Raw genomic sequence first — 18,285 nt, forward strand, 5'->3', positions numbered from 1 at the left:
AAGTAACACACACAAATATTAACTTTATTTTCACGGCCAAAACTGGGAAATGATTACAGGTAGGGACAAATAAAAAAAGATTGAGAGAGCATTTAGGGCTTGGGAGAGGTCCTGTACTGGCAATGGAAATTCTTCCACACAGCCTCTGGCCAGCTACTGTGCAAGGTACCCTGACTTGGAGGGATTATGTTACCTTAGTTTGTTCCCAAGTCTATTCAGTCACTGGTCTTTTTGCTGAGAAATGGACAGAGAACACCAGCCAGTTTCACATAAGCCATCAAATAGCTTCAAAATGGCAACAACTGTTGATCTAGCAGCCTAAACAGGATTTGATCCAGCAATGTAGAAAGAGGAAAAAGGACCTGTCTCCCATTACCAATCCCATAAATCCCACTGAGTTCTCAACCTGTTGAAATATTCTCAATCTAAACTCTTTGTCTACATAGTGTGCTAGTCCATACTGAAGGGGTAAACATTTTAATGCACACTAGAGAGGTGCACTAAAAGTTCCCTAATGTTTGAAAATGAACTATACTAATGTGTACTAGGGAACTGTTAGTGCAAGCCAACAGGCCCACTCAGGCCAGCTGATGTGTGACAGGCCAGTGTATACAAGAGTTTACACCCCTCTGATGTGGACTAATGCACTGTGTAGACCAGGGGCGGGCAAACGTTTTGGCCTGAGGGCCACATCAGGTTTCCAAAATTGTATGGAGGGCGGTTAGGAGAGGCTGTGCATCCCCAAACAGCCACGGGTGGCCCGGCCGCCGACCCCTATCCCAACCCCCCTGCTTCTTGCCCTCTAATGCCCCCCCAGGACTCCTGCCCCATCCACTATTCCCTGACCGCCCCTGGGCCCCCAGCCCCTGACTGCCCCCTGCCGCCCCATCCAACCCCTCCTCTCATTTCTGACTGCCCCCCCCAGGCCCCTGCCCCATCCAACCACCCCTTCTCCTTGTCCCTGATTGCCCCTGGAACCTCTGCCCCTGACTGCCCCCCGCTGCCCCTTCCAACCCCCCCTCTCCTTCCTGACTGCCCCCTGGGGACCCCTGCCCCCATTCAACCCCCCTGCCCTCTGACCACCCCGACCGCTATCCACACCCCCACACCCTGACCACCCCCTTGAACTTCCCTGCCCTCTGTCCAACCCCCCCTCACCGCGCTGCCTGGAGCACCAGTGGCTGGCGTTGCTACAGCCGTGCCACCCAGCTGGAGCCAGCCACGCCACCATGCAGCACAGAGCACCGGGTCAGGCTGGGCTCTGCAGCTGCGCTCCCCGGGAGCTCGCAGCCCCGCCGCCCAGAGCATTGCGCCGGCAGCACAGTGAGCTGCGGTTGCAGGGGAGGGGAAGAGCGGGGGAGAGGCCAGAGGTGAGCCTCCCAGGCCAGCAGCTCAGCGGCCGGGCAGGAGAGTCCTGCGGGCCGAATGTGGCCCGCGGGCTGTAGTTTGCCCACGTCTGGTGTGGACAATCCCCAAAATAAAACCTCTCTGGTATGAGGACTACAGGCTAGCAAATAACTTTCTAATTCCATTTTCAGGTGTCTTCTCTGTAAATCTCACAGTTCCCCAGGTGAAGCCACTGACAGTTGTAATAGGTAATACTTGCCTGTGCTTTCATTTTAATTTTTCATATGCAGTAAAAAAAATAAATTTCCATGTGAATCTCTCCCATTCAGACACACTAGAACTGGAGGGAGAGGTCACCTGGGTGAAATTCAATGTGGACATGAATGGCTATTATATTGTGCACTATGAAGGGAATGGCTGGGACAACATCATTAAGCTGTTGGATCAGAACCACACTCTTTTCAGCCACAAGGACCGAGTGAACTTGATCCACAATGGATTTCAACTGGTCAGGTAACACACCTTTCCTATTTTAATCTGATGAAAAAATACCAAATTTTAACAGGGAAGAAGCAAAGATCTGTATGCCAAAACGAAAGATTAAACTGCACCCACTACGGTGCACACATTTACTGCTGTGTCATGTGCAAATTGGATGATTGCATATTCAGACATTTACACAGGTGTCTAATTAACAATTTGCACCAGTATGAACATGCCCTTGGCAGTAGTTTCATACCCAGTCACAGGGTCACTTTTTTGTTAGCATGAGGGCAAGCTTCTGTTGAAAACTGGACCATCAGAGTAAGAGCCAGGCACGTTCAAATTTAATTTTTAGTACCACTCTCTGTGACGTGGCTCCAGAAGCCAAAGACACAGAACTCATTTCCTGAACATAGTGCTGACGCTCCTACAGGCTGAAAGGAGGATTGCCTTGAACAGCACAATATTTAGTTACAGTTAATAGTGACAGGTTTCAGAGTAACAGCTGTGTTACTCTGTTTTTGCAAAAAGAAAAGGAGTACTTGTGGCACCTTAGAGACTAACCAATTTATTTGAGCATAAGCTTTCGTGAGCTACAGGTCACTTCATCGGATGCATACATCAGATGCACAGTATGCATCCGATGAAGTGAGCTGTAGCTCACGAAAGCTTATGCTCAAATAAATTGGTTAGTCTCTAAGGTGCCACAAGTACTCCTTTTCTTTTTAGTTAATAGTGAGCGAGACTGTGCAAGGGCAGAGGAGTAAACATTTCCCAGCTTTCCTAGGTCAAGCATAACCCTGAAGTGATGCTCCATGAACAAAACAGCCCCCCTCATAGGTGTGTAGAGTCCAGATACAGAGAGACTGAGGAAAAACTGTTTGGCTTTCACTTCATCACCTTTCTCTTAATTTCACTGAAGGCAATTACCAGCATGTGGTTATGGTTTGGGCTCATTGCTCTTTCCCATAAAGACAGGCCACCTCTTTCTTTTTAATTTTCTTCGAAGACTTCGCTTGGGAAAGATCAAATAATGCATTCCTCCTGGAAACTATATTTTGGACAGCAGGTTTCTGTCTTTGAAAACTAATTTAAAGAAAGGCTAGCTGTCAATTTCGTGCACTATTTTAATTGCACATGCTTGCTTGAATCATTTCCAAGGAGGAGGGCCAATAAGGAGGTTTGAGAGAGCTGGGTAAGGCATCCGCCACTCCCCAAGTTTGGACACAGCCCACAGAACTCACGGATTATTGTGGTGTTGTGCCACTGGGGCAGCAGGGTTAGAGTGATGGCTAAATGGTGTGAGTGTCTCCACTCAGCCTGTGGGGTAGCACTTGTTACGTCCACGGAGAAGGGTCACTTCCATAGATTTCCTGTGTGCCTTTGGGCAGGTCACTTACTCTACCCTTTTCCTCATCTGCATAATGGGATTGGCACAGTGTTTTATGACCATGAAATCTGTTCATGACCAGGAGGTGCTCAGATAGTAGGGTGATGAGGCCCATATATGTTCCTAGATACAAGATAACGGTCACATGAAATACTGTAATGCTTTTGCTGCTTCTTGCTCCAATAACTTCTTTCAAAAGTGCAGGACTCTGTCGCCTTGTAGACGAGAAAAGAAAATATAATTAATAAAAAGTCTGAAGTAAAGATAGTATCTAATATGTATAGAACTAAGAACACTGTTCTAAAATAAGCATTAATTCTTGAAACACATGGCTAGAGATAGGATATGCATCACCTGAAGTCATAGTAGAGAAGTGATCCTTTTCTTTCTGCCGTTTAAATGGGCAAAGCAGAGTTTGTAGAACTTCATGAACATGGCATCCTTTTCTTGGCAAAGTGCATGAAGACAGTGCAGAATTATACTTGGAGCGGAGTCACAGGAGCTCAGATAATCCCCTTGTCGGGCATAATTATTTGTCAGTTCTTTCTAAGGCTATACCATTAACTCAGTCTTCTTTGGTGCATTGTGGAAGAAAGACTGACACACTTGGTTGCAGAGGTTGTTTTTAGTCATTAATTCTGATATTTTGGCAGAAGCCATGAACATCAGTGAATCTAACAGTCACTCAGTTGTACTCCACTCACTACAGCTACAGTCTTCAGAAGTCATGCTCAAACCCTACTATGGTGTCTTCTCCCCAGTGCTGCTTTGGCTGAGTTCTTTGTAACTGTTTGCTCTCTCTTGTTCTTTAGGGTACCTCCTGGCAGGTAATTTAAAGATGATTAGACAAGACTGTTCACCCTCTAGAATGCTAGGTAGAGTAATGGGACCACAGCATGTGAAGAGAGAGTGCAAGGCTTTGACAGGGGAAAGAGGCAACCCATGATGATGGATGGGTGGTTCTTCTTGACTCCATGGAGGATCCCTAGGATAACTTTGGTTGTTCTGTGGAGAATTTTAAGGAATTGTGAATACTGTATAAAGGGGTATCTGCAAGACATATGTAGAGCTCACCAATGATTTGACCTCCTATTGTGGTTTATCTGAACCAAATAACTGAAGATGACATTTCATGCTCTCTCTTGAGTAGCCCACATAGATTCTACATCAAAATATAGGATGTATGGCACAAAGCAAATGACAGAGCCCTGAAAACTAGGTCAGGCAGTCATACCTGCTATCCATGAGACCAGTTTAATAAAAATGTCCATTTCTGTATTGTCTTTTACTTAAAGCACTTCAGACAGTCATCAATTAATCCTCAGAACACCCTGTGAGACAGGCAAGTTTTATTGTTATGTTTGTAGACCTCCAAAAATAAGAGAAAAATGACTCTGGTCCCAAAAGTCTTACAATAATTATCCTCATGTTGAAGATGCAAAATCTCACACACAAACTTGGATTAAGTGATTTGCCTAAGGTCACATAGTGGTTCATCCAGTGTTGATTGAAGTCAAAGACTTCCATTGACTTCAGTGGGTAGTGGATCGGGTCCTTAGTCAGCAGCAGGATTGGGAATATGGCTCAGCACACCTGGTTTACAACCCTTAGTTCTTTTGACAGGGCAAAGTGAGACAGAGACCAAGTGCTGAGAAGTACAAAACTATGAACTGTGCACCTTTTGAGCTTGCATATATTCTTTTCTTCAGTGCAGGAAGGTTATCGCTGGACACAGCCCTTGATCTGATGCGATATCTCCGACATGAATCCAGTAACGTAGTACTTCTGCAAGGCCTGGGCTACTTGGAAATGTTCTACCACATGATGGAGAGAAGAAATATTTCTGATGTCACAGAAAACCTTAAGGTCCATTTTTAATTTGAAAAAATATTTGTCATTAAATTTTATTTGTAAGGAATTGGGACACATGGAACGAGCGCTCAGTTAGTATTCAGAAAGTGTCCTCCTCTCCTCTCTTGAGAGAGAGAAAGAGAAGGAAAATATCTGCAAATTCCTGAAGGATTCTATTTATAAACTAGCCAAGCTCTAAACACCACATTCCATGAAAGCCTATGCTCTAATAAATTTGTTAGTCTCTAAGGTGCCACAAGTACTTCTGTTCTTATTCCACTCTCTTGTCGTTCTGCACATTATCAACTCATGCACCAATGGCCCATGGCGGTGGTTTCTGCGGCTCCATTGCGAGCTGATCTTACTCATGTTGTCGGAGTTACCCCATGAATCTGCTGCCACCGAGTGAGTAGCGCGGCGTCAGGGCTTGCATTCCAGTGGCACTAGGGTGCCTGGCTAATAAGAGCAGGAAAGCTCTCATTGCTTTCCTCCCCCTTCTTTCGCCCCTGCCTATGTTAAGTCAATACAGGCTGTAAGATCCTTGAGACCAATACATAAATAATTTCTCTGTCCTTTGTGTGGGAGAGAGACACAGCATTCCTATTCACTCTGCATAAAGACCCGTAATCATGTGTAAAAACCTGATTGTTGCCACTTATGTTGTGTTAAGCAGAACTGCACTTATCAGATGTTTTTTTAATGTGATCACAGCTGGCTCAGCTGCAGATGCCCTGTGGACATGCTTTGTTAAAAGAACTCAGCCCAAAACAGTGTTTGGGAGTAGATACCATAGCAGATTTGAATATGACTTCTGAATACTGTAGCTCTAATGAGTGGAGTACAGCTGGGTAACTGTTGAAAAGTAGGTTTATATACGGTTACACAGCACTACATAGATTGTGGCACTAGGGCCTAATTGTGATCTGTTCTCTCTGCAGCGGTACATCCTGCAGCATTTTAAGCCAGTGATTGACAAGCAGACATGGAGTGATGAGGGCTCAGTCTCTGACAGAATGCTTCGTTCTGCTCTCCTCAAGCTTGCGTGTGAGCTACAATATCCTCCCTGTATCCAGAAGGCAAATGAGCTTTTCAGCAAGTGGATGGGATCTGGTGGGACGTTAAAGTAAATGGCTTACCTGCTTTCTAACATTCCTTTTCACTTAGGTATCCAAACTAAACCCCAGTACAGCTTTTCTAGCTAAGGTTTTACAGGAAAGTTGGAATAGGAAACTTTTTGTAATCTGGAATGGGAAAAACGCACTGAATAACCTTTTCCTCTAGTATGTGTGTGTGACTTACAGTATAGTATCAACAAATAGGTTAGATAGTATTAATTACTTTTCAGCTGCTTGCTCCTTTCTACTGACTTCGCTCACTGAGCTTTCTCTCCTGCTTTTTCAGTTCAGTCTGGGCCTCTGGATTATTCATTTGTCCTGACTTGAAAGAGCCACATATCCATATAGCTAAAAGAAAATCAAAGTTTAGGCCTTGGCTGTGACCCTTCAGTTCAGTCATGCACTGGTGGAGGGGCAGAGGTGCACAACCACTTTTAGTAACTCTAGGAGGCACTGTGTCTGAGGCACAATGCTTGCTGGAGCTCCAGGGAGGGGGTCCATTGCAGCACCCTTTATAAGAGTGCACTGTACAAAGTCTAGCCTTCCTAGTTCCTTTGTACACAGCAGAGGGCCTGTTGGGCCATGACCCCAACCTCTTCTTATCCACTTTGGAGAACAAAGCTCTGGCAGTGGCACTAGTCTCATGCATTCAGAAGTTTGAATGAGTGCAAGGTCTACCATTGTTCCCAACTCGGGCATGGATGTGCAAGTGGGAGGCTCATCATGCATCCTTCCTATCCCCTCTTGCACCTGGGGCTGAATATAATCCTTTTCTTACCATGTTTGACTTTACTGCACTGGGGTGGGACAAAAAAATTCCACAGGCATGGTACCATGGTAAATGTAACTACTAAATCTAACTAGCCAGGTACTATACAGTCCCCCAACACCACAGTAGATGAGCACCATACACTATAAGAAGTTGTAAAAGTGGATGTTTTGATTCATAAGGATGCCCACTGTTGCTTCACTGCTGGATATTAAAAATGGATAAGCCATAGGGGACATATTTGACTGGAGTAACCTAAAGAGTTGATACAAAATATACTCATCTACCACCAATAGTCCTGTGTTCCTGTCTTAATCCAGTTAAAGGTATTATTTAGTGCTTGTCTTTCTTTCATTTCCTACTCAGTTAAACACAGAAATAACACACTTTTACAGTTGTGGTTTATTCTGCTGATGGATATGCTAGAAATACCATAAATACATGCCTTAATTGAAATTTACCAGCCCAGGCAGAAAATTACTTCCACACCCCTGCTCTACACAATGATGATTGGTGATCATGAAAACACTATTAATATTTTATTTGCCCATCCAAAGAAGTAACTTTCCTTGGGTTGGTGGGCAAACAGATTTTTGCAAGGTTATTGGGAGGGTGGATGGATAAATTGATAGCTTGTTTAACATTTAATTATATTGTGTGCTTTGGAATAGTTTGTTTTGCCCCAGCTGCTCCGTGTGTACTGTAATGACGTCTCAAAACACCAGAGTTTCGGTGAACAGGCAGTAATGGGATTTATCTTCTCCTTGGTCTCTCATTTAGTTCTCAATTTAGAACCTCAATTAGTTCTCAGGTCCACTTTCCAGTCTCCCCTGTGCCTTATTTTGTAATTATATCCATTTTTTTTTCTTTTTTTACTTCTGGTGCTTGTGCATGATATACAGTAACAAGAAACAAAATGTTTTCATTGACCTTTTCCATACCCCGACTCTACAACTCATTGCCTTTTAATAGTATAAGTACACTGTAGCATTTCTAGTCCTTGTTGAATGATGCAAGTCTCCTAATCTGTTTATAGGTCAGTTCACTGCTCTGTCATCCATCCAAAGGACGTACTGTTCTTCCCTAGAGTGTGGTCTAGTGTACTAAACACAGGCCTGGGAGCCAAAAAGTTCTAGCCCATGTACTAATTACAGCCACTCAAAGTCACACAGTGAGTGAATGTCACAGTTGGCTCACCATAATCTTCCCCAAGAAGGAGAGACTAGGGACAGGGTTGCTGGTGAAATCATCAGTCACCTGACCAGTGACTCCTTGAGTATTGAATAGACTTCCAGACAAGAGGATTTCTTATTCATCTGATCACTTGTCTTATCCTACTTGAACTCATATCATCAGTGTCCAAAATTACTAGAATCCCTCCAGGCTAGCTATTTCCTGGTAATACATAGATTCACAGAAAAGGTGAAAAGTGCATTTTTTTTTCTGGAGTGTTATTCTAGGTGGAAATATGTCTTGACTAAAGATGTGTGAAATATTCACAATATACTATAAAATGCTCCAAATTCTAAGCATTTTCTAATTTCTTTAATAAATTCTAAACTGGCCCATTTTCATGAAAAATCTTTTCATGCTTTCAGAAAAAAACTGGCCCAAATTGTTTTAAGATGGTAACATGAATATCTTTGATTTTGCATGTTTTTGCAACCAAATAATTTTCTTGTGAAATTTCAGGGACATGAAAATGGGCAGGAAAAAAAATTACAGAAAATGCTGCACAACCCTAAAATTGACCATTACCAGGTCCTTCAGTGCAGCTTTATGGGAGAGCATTGGGAAAGATAAATTGTAAACACACTTGGTGTATGACTCTTGGAATGTTGTATATCTGTGTAGACAGAAAGGATAAAGAGCTACCCAGGGCTACAAAAGTCATTTGACCCTCCTTCTCTTTCCCCTTCTTTGTTTGATGCCACAGCCTTCCAGCAGATGTTCTGAAGACGGTCTACTCAGTTGGAGCACAGACAATAGCAGGGTGGAATTATCTACTGAAGCAGTATAGTCTCTCAGTGTCAGGTGCAGAAAAGAACAAAATCCTCTATGCTTTAACAACCAGCAGGCACTGTGAAAAACTGACAAAGTAAGAATAGTCTTTGCTCAATTATTAAATACAAAACAATACCAAGTTCCTTCACTAACACTCTATGGAATCGTGAGAATCTCAACAGCAGTGGGAAACGGATTGAAAATGTGGAACTAGATTTTTTTTATTTACTTCATCACTTTCCTAAATAATTATTGATGAGATGATACCCTAAGGGATCTTGGCCTGATGTTGATGACACATGAAAGGCCATTAGAAAGAAGCTCTTGAGATACAGCTCTTGAGATACTATGTATACAGTACATACAACAAAGAAATTTGAATCCTTTGAAGTGTAGTTCTGTTCTGAAAAGTGACCATGTAAGAATTGTTCTCACTTAAGAGATGTGTTTCCTGTTTGTATTCAGTCAGGTCTGAGTACATTAGTGACTAAAACAAGTCTTTGTTAGCATTCCAGAGCCAATACTGCTCCAGGAGAGTTAGCTCGATTCTATTCTGGCTTGCATATCATCAACAAAATTACAGAATGCAGAATCTTTAGTGTGGATGAATAGCCAAAAAGACTCCACCAGGATTTTCAGATAACACTCTGGGTTTACAGGGTTGGCAAGTCAAATAAATCATTTTACTTTGTAAATTGAGAAGATTTGAGCTGGAAGTTACTGAGCAACCAATAGTCCTCTTACAAAATAGAAGAACCTCATTTTACGTGATGATTATGGGCCTTACCGTGTTAGGTTTTATGCAGAAGCCCCTATCAAAATCAATTACTTACAAGCCAATGGTATAGTTATTCCAATAATGTGAAAAAGTTATAGTAGCACCACTTAGTTAACTTGCAAATTAATATTTAAAGCACTGAACTGTCACACTGCACATTATTTTCCATACTCCTATTTTATATTTAGTCCCCATGTTTGAATATCAAAAGGAAATGTGCATTAAGTAGTGGTCTAGCAGTACCTCCTAGAAGCTGAGTAGAAACAAGCTGAAGCTGTCTGATCTGTTTTAATTTGTACAGGTTAATTGAGCTGGGCATGGAAGGTGAGGTTATCAAGACTCAGGATCTAGCAGCTCTTCTTCATGCTATTGCCAGAAATCCAGAGGGACAGGGGCTTGCTTGGAATTTTGTCAGAAAAAACTGGAACAGACTTCTTAAAAAGTTGGTATTTGCTTATCTACTTTAGCCACCATTGGTGGCAAATCCTGACAAGTAAGAGTGTAAAGAGGGATAATTTATTCCACTAGAGAAGACACTTATCTTATTTTTTATATATGATACATTTATGGAAGTTGTCCCTAAAAGCACTAGCTCCTACACCTTGATCTAAAGAAGTAACCCTGAAGGTTCTGGGGACAATTTAATGAGCACAGTAGTGGTTGTCTTTCTTCATTAGAGAGAAAGCATGTGCCCTGCACTTCAAGCTGTGGTACAGGACCCATGCTTGCACAGGGCTGCTAGAAACTGACTAGAAACAAGCTGAAACTGACTAGTCTATTTTTATAGTCCCTCTGGAAGAAATGGAGAGAAGTTCAAACAACATAAATACTGAAAAGCAAATTAGATAGTAGAAAACACTTTCAGTTTGATAGTCTACAGTGGCTATAAATCCATATGGCTAAGGAGATATGTTTATAAAATATTTTTAATTTGATTGTGTAACTTCATAAGAACAAAGGTGCTGCCATACTGGGTCAGATCAGGTCCATCTTGCCCAGTGTCCTGTCTCTGACAGTGGCCCGTACCAGAGCTTCATGAAGAACATACATAACAAGGCAGTTACGGAGTCACCCACGCCTGTCTTCCACTCCTGCCTTCTGGTAGTCAGAGGTTTAAGGTTGCTCTGAGCATGGGGTTGCGTCCCTGATCATTTTGACTAATAGCCATCGATGGACCTATCCTCCATGAACATGTCCAGTTCTTTACCTAAAAAATATTCACATACGAGAAAGAGACTAGTAAAGAAATTCTGTACTGATACAAGGTGCAGTTCAGATATCGGTATATTGTTTATATTACTGTATAGTTTTTCTTTCTTGTTTACAGGTTTGAATTAGCCTCTTTTTCTATAAGAACTATTATTGTTGGCTCTACATCTCACTTTTCCTCCAAAGACAAGCTAGAAGAGGTTTGTGACTTTCTATTAATACTTATTGGTAATATATAGTCTCATATTTCTTAAGCTAACAAATAAAAATGCAAAAAGAAAAGGAGTACCTGAGTCACCTTAGAGACTAACCAATTTATTTGAGCATAAGCTTTCGTGAGCTACAGTTCATCGGATGCATCATCCAATGAAGTGAACTGTAGCTCACGAAAGCTTATGCTCAAATAAATTGGTTAGTCTCTAAGGTGACACAAGTCCTCCTTTTCTTTTTGCGAATACAGACTAACACGGCTGTTACTCTGAAATAAAAATGCGTAACTGTCCAGAACAGCCCTCATGAGAAAGTGCTCTTTCAGTGTTACAGTGATGAAAAGGAAAGTTAAGTTAAAGTTGAAAATCCATTTAATAGCTTGAAAAAGTTAGCAGTCATTCCAAAGTAACTTATTGAAGAGAGTTGCATATATTATGTGTGTTACATTTTAGTGTCCAGAAAAAGTATTTGATCTCTTTGTTGTATTACACATATTTCTTTTCTGTTCATATGGGAAGAGACTTATTCTTTGGCTATTCATGTAATTGCCAGTACTGTAGTCTATATATTTTGGTTTCATGTGGGGAAAAAACATGTTCAGTTCATTGCATAACCACATATCTGATTAAGGAGCTGACACTTGAGGTTGCTGCACAGGCATGTGGGAGGGCATTGTATGCTCCTTGCTACAAAGACTATCTTAAAAAACAGCAGCAACAACAATAAATGGATGAAGGTTGGGGGAAGGATATAACATCCAATCCATGGCCTCAATTCTACGGGAAGACCCATCTGAGTTCCTGTGCCCAAGCAAAGCCCTGCCAAAGTCAGTGGGGCTCTGTGTGCTTGAAGGAAGGGTATCAAGTGGTCAGGGTGGCGAATGTCCCACATATTTCAGTTAATTTTTAATAGACATATATATTTGTTTTATTTTTAGTATTAACAATTAATTTTTATTCTTTGGAGGGTACTTGGCCTAAGGTGTGAGAGGATTTGTGGGAGAGCATAGTGCATGTCACCTGAGTTTTGAGGGAGCCACCATCAGGATGAGTAATTCCAGCTATTGGGCCTACGTTTTCCTAGCAGGTGTTTAAATGCAGCGAGATGTTAACCCGACCTTTCTCCGAAAAATAACTCCCAAGGCATTAATGAGTATCCTGTCTCCTAGGTAAAACATTTCTTTAAGTCTCTGGAGGACCAAGGATCACAGCTAAAAATCACTGAAGTTGTGCTGGAAACCATAACAAAAAATATTAGATGGCTGAAAAGAAATCTCAACAGTCTAAGGAACTGGCTGCTAAATAATCTTTAAACCACACTCCAAAGCAGAGAGGATTTCAGTTTGATTAACTGTTCCCTTTTACTCCCCACTGTGGTGATGCACGTTTGAATGTAGGAGTCGGAATGCATATTTGGGGAGTTTTCCATCCATCGCACAATATAGCTATGTTGACAACCTCAAATATGTCCGAAAGCTTTTCTCTGATCCGGAACAGGCTAAGTAAAGAGGATCTATTGTGAAGCCTGTGAACTGTTTCAATAATTTGTCACAATGTAATACTGTAAATACCTGTCTGATTATGAGTACATAATTTTTCCATGCCTTTTTGTCTTGCTGTTTATTGGAATTATTATTTTGTTTTTTTATGGTTTCTGGCCACAGGAGACATGAATAACCCGCTTACTAGTTGTTTCTCTCTTGTTAGGTTTAGAATCAGAAAGGGTGAGGAATTTAGAACAAACAAGACACTTTCTCCAGACAGAGAGGCAGCATAGTCTAGTGGTTAATATGCTTGACCAGGAATTCAGAGACTGGAGTTCTATTAGTGAGTCTACTAATGACCTGCTGCAAGACTTGGGACTAGTTGCATCATGTCCCTGCCCCAATCTCATGTCTCTCTTGTCTATTTAGATTGTGAACTCTTCCAGGCAGGACTGTCTTCCCTATATGTCTGTGCAGTGCCTAGCACAATGGGACCCTCATCTCAGTTGGGGCCTGTAGGTGCTACTGCTATAATTAATATTAATAGATTATCTCCTGGGGAAAACAGTGTAGTTCTTCTTCTACATGTGTTATCTATTCAGCTCCTCCCTAGGATGAGGGGGCAATTTTCTCCCTAGCTTCTTTGCTTGTATTTTCTTTTTCTGTACATCCTGAATAGCCAAGATGAACTGTGCTAAAGGTGTGGTTTTTTTCTCCTTCCATTTTTCTTGTAGCCTGTTAGCAAACAATATAAAAGCACCAAAAGCAAACCTTGGAGTTCAAGAATAAGTAGTGTGGCACTTCAGACAAGTAGTGTAGTACTTTAGAGAGTTTCTGACTAATACATTGCTTTAAAAGTATTTTACTAACAAAACATCCTTTTCCTAAGAGGCTGGAGTTTAAGGTGAAGTGTACTTGTGGCAATTTATTTATAAGATTACAACAAATGAATGCATTGTTTAAAAAATTTTAATTGTGAATGAACTCAATTTCACTGTTGTAAAAGCATAATCTGTTGCCGCTGTTGTTAGATATCTTTGTCATACACAAAGAAATACCATGGCTGTACAGCCAGATTTTCAGAAGTGACCACTAATATTATGTACCTCAATTTGTGTACCCAACTTGAGACATTATGTACCTGGTTTTCACAAGGTGCCTAAGGCTCCAGAGCTCACAATGAAGTCAGCTTTGGGGGCAGGGAATACCTGTATGTATATATAATACCCATAATAATGGGGCCCTGATCCCGATTGGGGTCTCTTGGCTGTTTTACGGTTAATAAGCATTGTTAATCCCCCACAGCAGCATTTGAGCCTTGGGCTGTTACTTCTTTTCCAAAAACAGGTTGTGTTTGCCACATTCTATATACACTAATAGTAATACTTGTCCTTCCATTTGAGAATCTGAAAGAGTTGCAAATTCTAATGAATTAAACTTCACAACACTCCTGGGATGTGGGGCAGGGAAGCATGGAATAACATCAACTAGCTTCTCCCACCCAGTGAAATGCACTCTTTGCTTGTGGGAAGCTGTCACCAGTCAGTGTCATTTTGGTCATTGTCAGTTTGTCTAGTGAAATAGTATATTATAGTAATAGTTACTGACAGTGGCCCATCACCACTGAATTAATGTTTGTCTATTGCTTTATTCATTTCACACCACACAGCCTTTCCATGTTATATCATCCTACAGGTCCAATTTGTAGAATGACATAAGTTGGAGAAGATATGAGGATCTCAGGTTCAAAACAAGACAGAGTTCCCTGACAGCATTACATTTGCCTAGTCTTAGTCTTGTTGCATCATCTCCTTCATGTCTGAGACTAGGCAGGATATATAGGCTTATGTCATGTTTCATCAATCATCTAATTTACATTACTGGCCTTTCTAGACATAGTAAATGGAGCCTGCATATATTCTGGAATGGGTTACTTTAGGGAGGTGGTGGAATCTCCATCCTTAGAGGTTTTTAAGGTCAGGCTTGACAAAGCCCTGGATGGGATCATTTAGTTGGGATGGTCCTGCTTTGAGCAGGGGATTGGACTAGATGACCTCCTGAGGTCCCTTCTAACCCTGATATTCTATGATTCTGTAGTTTAAATTTACTATCCTAAATGTGACATCCACAAAAAGATGAATTGTCTTTCAGAAGGTGCTAGGCATGTCTTTTACACACAGAATCACCAATCAGCCAATAAGAGTTTGTTCTGATGATACTGTATTTCTGCCCTGTGTTTCACTGATTGACTGTTGATACCCTGTTTCCTGAAAAGGAGAATGATGAGGGAGGAGACCTGGAATAAAGCCAAATTCCAATGCTTTCAGCTTGCCTGTGGTTTTTTCTTAATTTGCCTTAGACTCTCAAAATCTATTACTCCTGACACACCATTATTGGCTAACAGAAAAAAATCTTTCCTCCTGGCATACTTAACAAAATCTGGAAACTGTTGATGCTCATATGTGCAGCAACTGGAAGGAGAGCAGATGAGTAGAGCTGTGTGAAATAATCTCATTGATTCTCAAACCCACTTACACTTAGCCTCATGTGTACATTTGAGGTGCTTACAAACCTTAGCCTGTACTCACAAAAGTTCACCCCGTTCCCTTGAGTGCCCCCTCATCTTTCTCCTAAACTGCTGCTTTTCTGGCTAGGAATCACACAATGGGGTTTATGGAACCTCTCTCCTAGCATGGGGATGCTAAAGATTATGAAGCTTCTCTCAGTAATTTGCAGCAGAACTAGTTGGTGGAGTGACTGCTCCTACTCCAGCTGAGTGGGTGGGCTGCTACATACTAATGCCACCCACGATTGTATGCTATCATTTAGTAGTCATTTGAGTCTATTATTAAATTGTGAGCCTGTTGGAGCACATACTTTGTCTTTATGTTTGCCTGTGAAGCCTTATCTTCACCAAGATCTTGATATAAAATAATGATCAATATCACCATAAATCCATGTTTGTTGATATTAATCAATAGTGAATGTAAAATAGAGATCCTGTTTATTAACTTTTTATATGAAAGGTTATACACAAACTGTAATATGTTCTTCCATTTAGAGATGCACTTTTTTCCAGTGGTAATAACACAGGAAAAGGGTCTGATGAACTAAACAATTCATGCATTGGCCCTTGCTATCATGAACAATAAAGCTGTCAAAGTATAATCAGCAAAAAACAATTACGAAAAATTAAACCTCAGTGCTTCCATTTTTAAAAACAAGTTATCATCTACCATATCACTTGTCTTAATCCTTGTGCTATTGTTGTTGGATCATATTAAAGAAGTTCTGTATTAAATCACAAATGAGTTTGATTCCCCATAGTTTCAATTCGAGGGTATTACTAATTAAGAGGTCTCTTGGTTTTTGATACTGTTTCTCTCCCTCTATGTGTGAAACTTGCAAGCTGCTAATTGCGTTAGTACATTCTAAGACAGAGTCTGTTCTCAAAGCAATTCACAGAGAGAGAGACTCAAAGCAATACTCTAACAACAGAAACAGCACCCAGAGACTCCCCGCCCTTTTGTTGTATTAACAATTGTGATTAAAATAGAGATAGAGGATGTATGTGGATGGATGCTTGGTGTGGATAATAACTGAATGATCAGGGAGGTGCCAGCCTAAGAATCCAGTGTCCATCGGCTGAAGAAGGTGTCAAGTGGAAATAACCAGAGGACCCCCGCCCCGGAGGGCAGACTGGAATCCACCCAACAGCCTCAAGGATGGGAGAACCAAAGAACAAGATAACATCTTGGAGCCGTCAGGAATGTGCTATCTGCTGATTGATTCAGTAACAGCATGATGAAGCAATTCCCATAGACTGGCATAGGAAGAAATTCCTATAAAAATAGACTGTAAAAAGTGAGAACTTTGGGGTCTGATTCTGCAAACCAACTTCCAGGAGCATCAGATGAGCATCTGACAAGGCCCTGCTCCCTCCTCATGTCCAGGCCACCTGGCCAGTGACTTGGCATGAGCAACTCTAAGGCTGGTAACTATGATAACAACCTTGCAGAACCTGTGTGTGTGGGTGTGTGTGTGTGTTTGTATGAATGAATGTGAGAATAAATATGAGATTGAATGGAATGTTATAGCTATAACTAACTGCTTACTATGATTCTTTCTGTATTCACAATAAATGTGGTATTTTGCCTTTTTCCCTTTAATAAGATCCTGCTGGTTTTTATTTTATTGGTATAACATTGTGTAGAATAAAACAACTCAAGAGAGAGAAAGCATCAGCTTTACTTTCCCCAGGTCCTAATGATACTCTGAGTTGCACTATGGTATTTCAACCACTGCATGAGACAACCATCTGATCATTCACTGGGTAATATGATGAGTGCAAATGGAGAAAGATGGTGAGGTTCCAGGAGGAACCTAATGCGGTGTGTCACCAGGGGGCTCAAGCTTGCAAGCAGGACCAAGCTGCTACCAAACACTGGACTCTCAGCATATAATTCTGGTCTCTATTCATGCTCTGTAAAATATCTCTTTCCTGCAACTTTGCCTATGTGCTGCATCACTTCTTACTAATGCCACATGCTGCACTAGTTAAGGCTAAACAATTCCTTTTTGTTCTTTATAGGCACACAAAGCTATTTATTCTGTTTCAGGTACCTCTGTCCCCCCATTACTGTAGTGTCTGACACCTCACAACACCCCTGTGAGGTAAGGAAGTACTATTATTGTCCTGAGACATAAAGTGGCTAAGTGACTTGCCCAAGGTTATGCAGGAAGCCTGTGACAGAGCAGGTACTTGAACCTGAGTCTCCCAGGGCCTAAGCTAGTGAAAAACCATTAGGCCATTTTTCCTGGGTAAACCAGCTTCAACAATTTTAAGAACAATTCATAATGTTTCTATGGCATCTCCTAGCCTCCCAAAGTACATCCTAATTAAAATGAATATAGTATCCAAAACCACAATTAAATAGCACTCTTCTTAAAGTACATGCACATAAATCATAAAAAATGATAGTACTGGTGAAATACAATCCAGTACCAATATAAAAGAGTGGAGGGGACACACTGCTAGATTGGTTCGATTAGTTTAAAATTCTTCCTCTTTGTATTTCCCCCATAAACCATAGCTGGGTTAGAACAGCCAGGACATGCTTAAGCTAAGAAGCAATGGTAATGTAAGTCAGGTGATTTCAGCTTCCTTCAAGAACTATGCCTTTGGCTCCTTCCTACAAGATGGTTCTGAGCAGCAAACATTCCTGATGCTCCCGCTGCATCTTAGCACCTCTCACAGTGATAAGTCCTATAAGATTGAGGCACACAGTGTTACAAGAACTTTTCATAAATGCTGGGAATGGTGAAATAGGTCTCAAGCAGACAGAGAGAAGGAAAGAATAGATGTTGTTTGAGAAAACAGAAGTCTAGAATGTCAACACAGAGCATCCAGAGTTGATCAGTTTTATTAGTCTGTTTTTCTTTTCTTCTCTTATTCAAAGATTACAAAGCCAGAAAGGACCACTCTGTTTATCCAGTCCAACCTCCTGCACAGCACAAGCGACCGAACTTCCCCAAAATAATCCCTGGGGCATATTTCTTAGAAAAAATCCAATCTTTTTTAAAAATTGCTACTGATTGAGAATCTACCATGTCCCTTGGTCAATTTTTCCCATGGTTAATTACTTC

The 18,285-nt window shown here is 41.3% G+C and overlaps 1 protein-coding gene across 2 annotated transcripts in view; it reads left to right on the forward strand.

The window, feature by feature from the left end:
* The window catches only part of LOC140911465 (endoplasmic reticulum aminopeptidase 2-like), a 37,763-nt gene extending 20,983 nt beyond the window's left edge, over positions 1–16,780 (forward strand). The window contains exons 14-21 of one of the 2 annotated variants that reach the window (XM_073344558.1): positions 1,539–1,595; positions 1,677–1,860; positions 4,930–5,086; positions 6,010–6,194; positions 8,892–9,053; positions 10,039–10,179; positions 11,065–11,146; positions 12,325–16,780. In XM_073344558.1, coding sequence (XP_073200659.1) covers positions 1,539–1,595; positions 1,677–1,860; positions 4,930–5,086; positions 6,010–6,194; positions 8,892–9,053; positions 10,039–10,179; positions 11,065–11,146; positions 12,325–12,468 — 1,112 coding nt within the window. In that variant the 3' untranslated portion in view covers positions 12,469–16,780. The remainder of the gene's footprint in view (positions 1–1,538; positions 1,596–1,676; positions 1,861–4,929; positions 5,087–6,009; positions 6,195–8,891; positions 9,054–10,038; positions 10,180–11,064; positions 11,147–12,324) is intronic. The other variant, XM_073344559.1, reaches the window with a different exon arrangement.
* Positions 16,781–18,285: the final 1,505 nt, after the last annotated feature.

This window comes from Lepidochelys kempii, chromosome 5 (assembly GCF_965140265.1).
Source record: "Lepidochelys kempii isolate rLepKem1 chromosome 5, rLepKem1.hap2, whole genome shotgun sequence".
Taxonomy (NCBI): Eukaryota; Metazoa; Chordata; order Testudines; family Cheloniidae; genus Lepidochelys; species Lepidochelys kempii.